General features: G+C 43.1%; 1 protein-coding gene across 14 annotated transcripts in view; it reads right to left on the reverse strand.

Moving 5' to 3' along the window:
* Nucleotides 1-9,242, reverse strand: part of THADA (THADA armadillo repeat containing) — a 229,432-nt gene extending 220,190 nt beyond the window's left edge. For 5 of the 14 annotated variants that reach the window (XM_084828934.1, XM_084828927.1, XM_084828935.1 and 2 more), the window contains exons 1-4: nt 9,046-9,242; nt 4,764-4,863; nt 2,632-2,726; nt 1,451-1,581 (exon numbers count right to left, since the gene is read on the reverse strand). In XM_084828934.1, coding sequence (XP_084685060.1) covers nt 1,451-1,581; nt 2,632-2,726; nt 4,764-4,839 — 302 coding nt within the window. In that variant the 5' untranslated portion in view covers nt 4,840-4,863; nt 9,046-9,242. Of the gene's footprint in view, nt 1-1,450; nt 1,582-2,631; nt 2,727-4,763; nt 4,924-8,658; nt 8,785-8,918 lie in introns of those variants that run through there. The other 9 variants (XM_084828930.1, XM_084828938.1, XM_084828941.1 and 6 more) reach the window with 7 other exon arrangements.
* Between the last annotated feature and the right edge of the window lie 1,991 nt (nt 9,243-11,233).

Consider the following 11,233-nt stretch of genomic DNA (forward strand, 5'->3'; position numbering starts at 1 on the left):
TCAGATGGTAGCAGAACTTCTATGTATGTGAAGCTGAGTGAGAGGACCTTCAATTAAATATCTCATTCCATCTCCGGTAGAAGAGAGGCAACTGTTCAACATCAAGACTCATACCAAAATATTCACCATTTCACATCTCTGCAACCTCATGGTCCACAACTGTGTTTTTTTTAATGAAAATGTGATGGGATTCTAACAGAAGTCCCACCCCAACTGCACACACAAAAAATAATATTCAGAAGTTGCATAAAATCTGCACTTTGTTCTCTCTGGGGAAAAACAAAAAACTACAAGACCAGAAATTTGCTGGAATACTAAAACATTCCATAAACCTAGTTAAGATTACTGTACAAACTATCTTTGTTTTAGGTTTTATTGAACACATTTAAAAGTTGCCACTGAAGCTAGAAACTGGGATAATGAAAACTATTATGAACAATTAGTATAACTTACAGGGATTCAAAGGCCTCAATTGGGAGTTTTATTTAAAACAGCAGGGTTTCTGACTCTCCAGTTCTGAAAACTACCCACTGACCACTTCAAAACTGCGAAACTTTGACTGGGATGACAGAAGGGGAAGCCCCACTGGTATGAGCTCATATGCACCTGAGAAACTCTGCAGATATTAGCATTTTGCAAACAAACAAAAAAAGTTATTTAACCCGCAGTGAGACTGCAGCGTGACCAGCTTCCATTTTGAATATGCAACCCCTGCTTGGGGGTTACCATGTCCTGGGAACAAAGCAAGCATGGGTTATGCAAGCGTTAAATGAAAAGCAAAAGGAGGACAAATTCTCAGATTTACCAGAGTGCAATTTGTTTATTCTAAGCCCAACACATTGTGGAGACTGTGGCTCCTTCATCAGGGACAATCTTATAAAATGCAAATGCTGCACACAAACTCAGCCAGTTTACTAAGGTGGTAGCCTTCATGAACCTGACCAGCTGTCAGGTGCATGAAGGATAGCCACCAACTTAGTAAGCTTGATGAGTTTGTGTGCAGCATTTTCATGTTTTAAGATTCCCCTGACAAAGAAGCCTCAGTCTTCACAACGTGTTGGGCTTAGAATAAACAATTACACTCTGGTAAATCTGCGAATTTGTTCTCTTTTTGCTTTTTGTTATGAGAAGGTTCAGGAACCTTCGCATAAGCCATGCTCCGCTCTAGGGTTTGTTTAACTCTCGCGTAACTCATGCTCACCAAGTCACACAACCTGACAACCCCAAGTGGGGGCTGCATATGCAGCCTGGAGCTCATGGGTGCCACAGCTCATCATGAGATAAGCCACTATGAGATGCAGCATGTCATCCAAACCCAGTCATTGTTTTGTCCAACTGTGTACCAGTACTTCTCATTGATTTCCTCAAACTACCAATGTCAATCTCCTTCTAAAGTGCAGACTACAAACTGCAGGCACTCATTTACGTAAAATTGTCTCATATGTGTTACCTTGCCAACACTTTTTTCAAAGGGTTCTTTATATCCAGAGATAAGAAGATCACTCCCAAAGTATCTAAACAACTTTTAACCATGGGCTCACATAATGAACTTGTATCCATCTTCTCCAGTAAAGGCACAATCTATACAAAACAAAGGAAGGTGATTTTGTTTAAAATGTAATGGTCTCACTTAAACATACAGACTGAAATTAAATATATGCAATGAAATATTACACTGATTATTTCATTGACGATATAACTAATAAGTAGATGATGTAAAGTTGGCAGGAACAATATAGATAATCCAAGTGGGACTTTTAACAAAATGCTGAAATGTGGAGCGATCCTGTTCAGTGTTCCATCTAGCCATGTCTTCCTTCAGGATACTCTACTGCACTTCCTCTCATGATTTCTGTGTATGTTTCCCCACCACCACCACCAATGCTCAGCATTCCATAGCCACTGAGTATGCTCAGTCCTCACTGGAATGTTGGGGAGGAGGCGGGTGCTAAGGTTTTTTTCTTTAAGATTTTTTCTACTTTTGCAAACCTTGGCTTTCCCCCAAGCATGACATAACTGTCATAACTCAGCACCTGAGTTTGCTATTTGGATAAAGTTAAAAGAAGAAATAATGCTCCAGCTCCTGCTCTGTTTACTATTCATGAATTAGATAGTATTTCCCAAGAAATCCCTCAAAAATCAAGTTGCATATGAAACCCAGCCTAAGATTCTCATGCACAAAACACCCAGCATTCTGAAGAAAATCTGAAAAACAGAACTGATTTTAAAATGTACATTTAGCAGACATGTGTAGCAATGTTAGATAAGTGCAATCTTCTAAATCGTCTTCATTCTGTTTTAAGCAAGTTATACATTTAAATATAATGCATGTTGCAATGTCATATAAACAAATGACATATAAATGAGCAAACAGAGCCTCAACGTTCCGAGTTGCAGGAAGAAGAACAAGAGAATCATAAAAGTTCATAAAGGAAGTGGAACTGAGCTGCAGAAATCTCAGCAGTACATAAGGTTTAGTTCAGAACAGTTTTTGAAGCTTGTTGGTTTGCTTGTTTTTTCATGGGCTCCAACCCTTCCTAATTTGTAAACTTAGCCTTCATTAACAGAAAAATATGTGATGCTCCTTTAACTTATTTCCATGTTACTGTTTTAGTACTACCAAAATCAAACCTGTTTAATACAATGGATTTGCTGGATGCCATCAGTCAACCGTGCACAGTGCAATAGAACACAGGCTAGATTTTGTCCTTCAGTATCTGCAAAAACTGTAAATGGAGAAATAAAAATTTCCCTTTAATGCTCTATCATCACACAGATATTACAAAGCTGATTCCTATGCTTTTTCTAATACATTCTACCATGATTTAAGGCTTAAATTTTGAGCAGAGACTTGTGCAGATTAAGGGCAAAGCTATGCAAATAGGGGAGGATTCATTACCAATGGTTCCCATTGAGTTTTATGAGAATCAGACCTGATTTGCATGTAATGCCAACCTATGGTTTATTTAACCCCAGGGTTGTTGAATTCTGAGTTGTTGTGATATGCGAACTCAGTCATTCTAACAAACCACAGCTTGTTAACCAGAATCAACCAAGAAAGCAACCCCATGGTTTATTTTCGGGTTGTGAACTCTGGGTTGTTTAAAGCATGGGCTGTTGTTACATGTGAACCCAGAACCATGGGTTGTTCATGGGTCATTTCAGCAGGCTACAGAGGCAGCGGGCAAGAGTGGTAAAAAAAAACCCAGCTGCTCTACATGACAGCACTACAATGCTGCAAAGGCATTTGGAATACAGGGAGGCAGTGGCCAAAGGACAAAGTAACAAATAATCCAGGGACTGAGAAAACAAACCACAGTTTGATTGTCTGCTAGACAAACCCTGGATAAGACAACATACCAAGCCAAAGTTGAGGTTAGCGTTATGTGCAAACCAAGTCAGAGTTGGGAGTGGGGGATCCGTTCCTGGGATCAGCTATTAACAATTACACTTCAGTTTTCTGTTACAGTGATATAGTTGCCAGACAGAACAAGTAGAATGGCTCATGTCTTTAATAGGACAAATTTCAAAAGGTGTTTTTTCCCCCACCACTATTATGGGAAATAATGTATTTGCTAAAATTCTTATTTCTGTGCAGTTATTAGAGGCATAGAAGGCATCTTCTGTATTGGATCTGACAACTCTTAGTTAAAAATCAAGTCCTCTCAGGAGGCTTCAGAAGATCCAATAAATCACTGAAACTTGAAAACCTATAATCTGGGTTCACAGAAAAGAAACTTCAGGCAGATAACAACTCAAGAGTTCTCTGAATACGTAGTAATTTAGCCCAATCCTATCTTAAGCTGTAACAGTGCCACATGAATTACTATGGCACACCGAACAAGGTGAGTGTGGCTCTTAGCTTGCTTTCCACTAAAAGGAGAGAACCTCTTTAATAAGTTCCCAGCAGTTACAAGCTGCCTGTAAGCTGATCAACTGTAGGCCTGAGGTGGAAAATGTGCCTTCAGCAAGATGCATTACGGTTGTATATTGCTCATACGCTGTATAGGTGTTATCCCCCTACTCCAAAGCTAATGGGTCAGATCCAGCTTGGTCCTTTCATTTGCAGAAGGAGCCAGGAAAAACTGTCTGCAAAGTGACAGTTTCCACAAATAGAAGAGGAGAGCAAATTCCCCTTTAATTTCCTCCATGGCATCTCTGACATTGTTCCAGAGGGTCCCACAGTGCTCCAGAGCAGACGGGGGGAGGGACTGCAGGGGGCTGAAGGAAGGAAATTACCCTCCTTTGTTTCGATATCTCTTGATTCAAGCCCCTGACTACTGTGGCATTAACACAGGGTGAGGAGATAGCTCCCAGAATAAGAGCAAGGAGTGTGGTCCTGTTGGGTCAGCACTGATTGTACAAGCGTGACTTTAGCCTGTACCTGCCACTTGTGTTCAGCACAGCACTAGATTTGTTCACTTACAATATTTAGAGGATTCAATTCTTCAACAGCAAGATGACCCACTTTCTACATAAAACCAGAAAATTAGGAAACTGTCTCAAGGGCATCCTCAATACATGCTACATGGAGTGTAATACAAAATCAAAAATTCTGGAAGGTTTCTCTTTAATTTGATCTTCAGTGCAGAAACTCTTATTTCAAAATAGGATGGGAAGAGCACATAAACCACAGTATATGAAAAGTGCTGATTTTTCTTTTAACTTAAAAGGTAGCATCAAGGGAAACTCATTTAAAAAGTCATTATAGCACCACTGAAATATGTCTGCAGAGACAAACTAAACAACTTAATTATACTTACGCTGAAGTCTTTCAAGCTGTTGGTGATCAAGAACAAAGGCATCAACCTGAATCTCTTTCTTCTTCTTTGAAACCATTTTGGTAGATTAAAGAATTACCTACTAAAAAAAATTATATGTTGACACTTGGTACCAACATTGTTTTAAATGTACAATTTAAAAGTAAAGACCATTCAATTTCAGTTCACCTTTGTATTTCGCAAAACGTTTGTTTCAGCTCATTTTTTTATACATGCTGCACAAGAAGTTTAGAAAAGATTTTTATCCATAATTCACTGCAGGCTAAGACTTCATCTGAAATGTAAAAACTTGATCACATACTCCAGCAAAGTATAGAGTGCCAGGGTTTTCAAACCAAGCCTCCTGGTGGTTTGGGTACAGCACCTTGGGCAGTATCCTATGCTGCCCGTGCGCTAGCAGGACCAGAAACGAGCAGAAATGTTCCTTTCCAGAACGGGGTAGGGCAGGTCAGTGGAGCTCACAGAAGGCAGCTTTGCTGACCTGCCTCATTCTGGAAGTTAGCATGTCCGCTAATTTCTGGGGTTGCTTTAGGAAGCGCTAGTTCTTGTTGCACTAGTCCCTCTGATGCAACAGAACTAGTAGAGGGGAACAGTGGTATAGAATACTGCCCCTTACCTACACACTCAATGTGAGTAAATCCCATTGAATTAGCGTGGACTCCGTAACCAAAAAACAAACCAATAAACCAATGCACCTCTACCTGCCTAAACTTTAGTCTGATCAATGTCTTCTAGTGAGCTGATTCTGCCAGACTGAGATCCTGCTTGCCACCCTTCCTTACGCTACTGTTGCTTCTAAAACATGACCTTTGCCAGACTTGCTGGTGGCTGATACTACTTGCCCCTCCTGGCTGACTGCTTCCTGCCTCATGACCTTGGTGCTTGATCCTGTTATCACTTGGGATACAGACCCTCAGCTTTTTCTAGCTGCAAGGAAAAAGTGAGGGGAGAAAAGCAACTCTGTGGGAACCTACAATACCAATACTAGTACACAGAACACATTTATACTCTATATAACTACATGAAATACTAATTAGAAACTTTGGTGAATGCCAATTAAATAGTTATGCAGTAGACAGGTACTATAATGCTATCATCTAACATATATACCCAGAAAGTGAGATTCCACAGGCAAGCTGTGTTGAAATATACTGGCTTCATTTATTCAGAATAAAATCCTAGGCATGTCTTGCTATTCAACACATATTTTCCATTTAATTTGTGCAAGGTGATTCCAAGAATGCTTTCATACATTAAAAATTATTCTGAATCAGCCAAACACAATGTACATTTCACCTAACCCTTTTAAGAGAGCAGAAAGTGGCTGAAACAGATCAGATATGAATCCGAGGCAGGCATTTCCAGGACTACCTCCAGAGTTCACATGTTATATAAACTCACATACGACAACAGAGGCACACCTTCGGCCATTTTCTAGATGCTCCACTCAAGAGCTTTAAATTTAAGAAGCAGCACTTCTTTGGTGATAAAAGAACAAACAGTCCACCGTTTCTAGACTGTTTCTAGACTTCTAGTGCACAGCAAATAGTGGGGATAGAGATGCTCAGTGGCTATCCACACCATCACAGTACATATTCCAGTTTTAAAAAGGCCAGTCACAAGCTTGAGTCCATTGCTGTCATTCCACCAGCAGAAGGGAAAGCGCCATCAGAACATATTTCCCCTACCCCCTTGCAGCCACCAGTGCACACCCCAAATCTGCTCGGGAGGGCTGGGGAGCCTCCAGAGCAGATCTGGGGTGCACAAGGGGGACTGCAGGGGGGAAGACAAGACTGGGAAGTTCAGCTGTGCAAACTGACTTCTGCTCTTGCAACACTGGATCCAAGTCACTATGTTTAATTTATGTTTTATTTACCTCCCTATCCCTCTTAGTTTTGAACAACCAGTGTGGGATAGGCTTGTAAATCATAACATTGTAAATCAGCTCTTAGTGTTCTGTGGTTATGCTCTCCAATTAAATATTGGAGACACTGCCATAAATAACTTAGAAGTCATCTATTTTATGTTCTAAACTTGTAAGACATTAATAACAAAAACTTCCACCTGACATTGGCTCAATACAGAATCAGCATTTCTGGTATGGAGGCTTTCCACATAATACAGGGAATCAATGGACCAGTTCACATCACGGTGGCAAATTGTGGGCTATTTAACCTGAGCCACTTCCATGTCCTGTAAACAACCTCCAATCAGTGCAATCGGAGGTTATCAGTATGACATCTGAACTCAGACCAATGGGTTGTTTAGCCCCTAGAGAGAGCCAACGTGGTGTAGTGGCAAGAGTGTTGGACTAGGATCTGGGAGATCCGGGTTCTAGTCCCCACTCGGCCATGGAAGCTCACTGGGTGACTTTGGGCCAGTCACAGGCTCTCAGCCCAACCCACCTCACAGGGTTGTTGTTGTGAGGATAAGATGGAGAGGAGGAGGATAATGTAAGCCGCCTTGGGTTCCTTGCAAGAGGAAAATAGGCGGGGTATAAATGCAATAAATAAATAAATCACTCTGGAATCACACATCACGCTGACAACCTCCAACTGCGGACTGGAGGCTGTGTACAGTACACGGAAGTGGCTCACAGGCAGCACATTCTCCCGTGAATTGTAGGTTAAATAGCCCACAATTTGCCACCATGACATGCAAACCAGGCCTATATGTTACTGCTGCTGTATAGAGAGAAATTACCACACTAATTATATTTGCAGGAGTCTCCATCTAGGGGCTATATAGATCTGCCCTTATATCAATTCTGGGACATTGACCTAGTTCGCACATAATGCTAACCTATGATATATTTAACCCATGGTCTGTCCATGGTCTCACTCTGCTAAACATATAAACTGCTCTTCCTCTTTTCAATACCAGGAAGCAGCATGAAACATGTAAGTAATATGAACAGAGTCCCTTGGAACATATGAAGAACCTGTTGGATCAGACCAAAGGTCCATTTATCAGCAGTTTCCTGCAGTGTCCAATTGGATGACTTGGGAATCCAACAAGCAAGACATGAAGGCAGTAGTTTTCTTAAAGGAAAATGTTTTTATCTGCTCTTATGTTATTGTTATTATTCATTATTTACTGTATTTTATTGTAGGCTGCCTTGGGCGCTACATATGGAAAGGCAGGATGTACGTTGCCCTTAGCAGTGGGTATTCAGAGGCATGATGCCTCTGAACCTAGAGGCCACATACAGCCATCATGATTGGTAGCCACTGAAAGACACACGCTATGAATTTAATTCCCCCATTAAAGCCATCTAAGCTAGAGACCTGCACTGCCACATCTTGTGGGCGCAAGTTCCAAAAATTACATGGTTGTGTAACCCACACACACTGCCTCTCCTTCACCATTACCTACACAACCAGCCCCACCACACATTAGAGCAAAGGGAAATACTACAAAGCACTCTTGAGCCCCAAATGTGTCACAAGGACATAAAAAGAGCCCCACAGGATCTTCTTATCCATCTAGTTCAGCAGTCTGTTCACACAGCGGCCAACCAGCAGCCTGTGGGAGGAAGCCCACGAGTAGGACAGGAAGGCAATGCCACCCTCCTGCCCATGTTCCCCAGCAACTGGTGTATACAGGCACGCTGCCTCTGATACTGGAGGTAGCATATAGCCATCAGGACCAGTAGCAATTGATAGCCTTCTCCTCCATGAATCTAATCTGCTTTTAAAGCCATCCAAACTGGTGGCTATCACCACATCTTGTGGTAGGGAATTCCATAGTATAACCATGTGAATTCCCCCCCCCCCCAATCAGCTTCATGGGATGACCCCAGGTTCTAGCAGTATCCACTTTCCCCACACTATGCATGCTTTTGCACACCTCTATCCTCCTGCCTCTCCTTACTCGCCTTTTTTCTACGCTAAACAGTCCCACATGTTGTAATCTTGTCACGCTGGGGGCTTGAGCACTCTGCGACACCACGTGGGGCCGAGTCTTCCTGCACTCCCTTCCGCACGGGATGTGTTAACAGTTCCTGAGGGAAAGAAATCTTTTATTGGGCTCAAAGTAGAATCAGAAGCCCAGCTCCTTTAAGGCTCAGCAAGGAAGGAACTTAGCACCCCAGTGCCCTTTACTATCAGGATAAAACACACAAGACGCCCCAGTTACCAAATGATGAGGGGGGACGGCGGCAGCGCCACAGCTTGGAAAAACTCTCTCTGTTTAGCGGGTAGACCTGAGGGAAACTCCGCTCACGCCGCGCTTTTTACATCCCCCCACCCCTCCCCGTGCTTACCCCCCAGATAGGCCCAGCTGGCTTCTCCTTCCCTCTCCCGCCGGCTGCTAGCACCGCCCCCTTGCCGCGAGAGGGCGGGGCAAACGGGCAACCCGGCGGAGCCCCGCCCAGCAAGCCACGTCTCCCCGCTGGGGCAAGAGAGAACAGGCCGCGCTGAGAGTGGAGCGAACGCTCGCGGCGGCTTCCCACCGACGTCTGACGGCTCAGCCGGCCAATCAGAGAAGAGAGCGAGAGACAGGCTGCCCTGTTACGGGCATGGAGAGGGCGGGCCTTATGGGGAACCTTCATGTAAGGGTCCGGGTTGTTGTTGTTCAGTCGTGTCCGACTCTTCGTGACCCCGTGGACCGTAGCACGCCAGGCCTTCCTGTCCTGCGCTCTCTCCCGGAGCGTGCTCAAGTTCATATTCATTGCATCGGTGATGCTATCTAGCCATCTCATCCTCTGCCGCCCCCTTCTCCTTTTGCCTTCAGTCGTTCCCAGCATCAGGGTCTTTTCCAGGGAGTTTCTCTTCGCATTAGGTGGCCCAAATATTTGAGCTTCAGCCTCAGTATCTGTCCTTCCAATGAGCACTCAGGGTTGATTTCCTTTAGGATGGACTGATTTGACCTCCTTGCAGTCCAGGGGACTCGTAAAAGTCTTCTCCAGCACCACAGTTCGAAAGCATCAATTCTTCGGCGCTCAGCCTTCCTTATAGTCCAGCTCTCACAGCCATACGTTACTCCTGGGAAAACCATAGCTTTGATTATACGGACCAGCTTCGATTATATGGACCTTTGTCGGCAAGGTGATGCCTCTGCTTCTTACTATGCTGGCTAGGTTTGCCACAGCTTTCCTTCCAAGGAGCAAGTGTCTTTTAATTTCATGGCTACAGTCACCGTCTGCGGTGATCTTGGAGCCCAAGAAAGTAAAATCTCTCACTGCTTCCATTTCTTCCCCTTCTAGATGCCAGGTAGTGATGGGGCCAGATGCCATGATCTTCGTTTTTTTAATGTTGAGTTTCAAACCAGCTTTTGCACTCTCCTCTTTCACCCTCAACAAGAGGCTCTTTAGATCCTCTTCGCTTTCTGCCATTAGGGTGGTATCGTCTGCATATCTGAGGTTGTTGATAATTCTCCCGGCAATCTTAATTCCGACCTGTGATTCATCCAACCCGGCGTTTCTCATGATGTACTCTGCATATAAGTTAAATAAGCAGAGTGACAATATGCAGCCTTGTCGTACTCCTTTCCCAATTTTGAACCACTCGATTGTTCCATGTCTGGTTCTTACTGTTACTTCTTGACCCTCGTACAAGTTTCTCAGGAGACAGGTAAGGTGGTCTGGTACTCCCATCACTTTAAGAATTTGTCACAGTTTGTTGTGATCCACACAAGAGCCCGGGTAGTCGGGCTCAAAGGCGGGTTGACCGGCCGCCTCTCAGTAGAGTTAGAGGGCCTGATTTTGTGCATGTACTTGTTTCAGGAGTAAGTCCCACAGAGTTCAGTGGGATTTATAGGATAGCATTCAATGTTAGTCCTACTTAGGAGTAGACCCATTGAAATGAATGGGACTTAGGTGAGTCATGACTCACCTAAATCCTACTCATTTCAATGGGTCAACTCCTAAGTAGGACTAACGTTAGCTACTACCCATAACACGACCGTACGCATGTTTATTTGAAAGCGTGATTGGACTCATCACGGCAGACCTCATGGCCATGTTTTACTTATTTATGGCCATTTTAAAACATTGGTTTTATTTAAAATATTTCTTGACCACCTTTCAGGGCAGAAGCCCTCCCAAAGCAACATACAGCAACAAAGCACATAATGCATGATATTAAGGGTGATAAAGACACAATAAAAGCAGTACAGACACAATAAAAACAACAATGACATCTGGCCACATTTTGTCACTTTTCTGTTTCTTCCCCCATTCCCTGTTTTTTTCTAACAGCTAGCCCAATGAAGAGTTCTGAAGAGCTTGAAAGCTTGAATATTTTTGTAGAATTTGGGTTGGTCCTAATTTGTCCAACTGTGTTTTGTGTAATCCTGTGGCTGCAATTCCGTCCATGCTTCCTGTGGAGTAAGTCCATTTGAACTCAGTGGTTACATCTGAGTAAACATACATAGGTTCAAGCTGTCATCATATATGATTTGATGACATTTTGGGACCCAAGTGGTTTTGAAATGTTTATTTTAAAAATAGA

This window comes from Heloderma suspectum, chromosome 1 (genome assembly GCF_057233095.1).
Source record: "Heloderma suspectum isolate Gila_16-S chromosome 1, 16-S_ref, whole genome shotgun sequence".
Lineage (NCBI taxonomy): Eukaryota > Metazoa > Chordata > Lepidosauria > Squamata > Helodermatidae > Heloderma > Heloderma suspectum.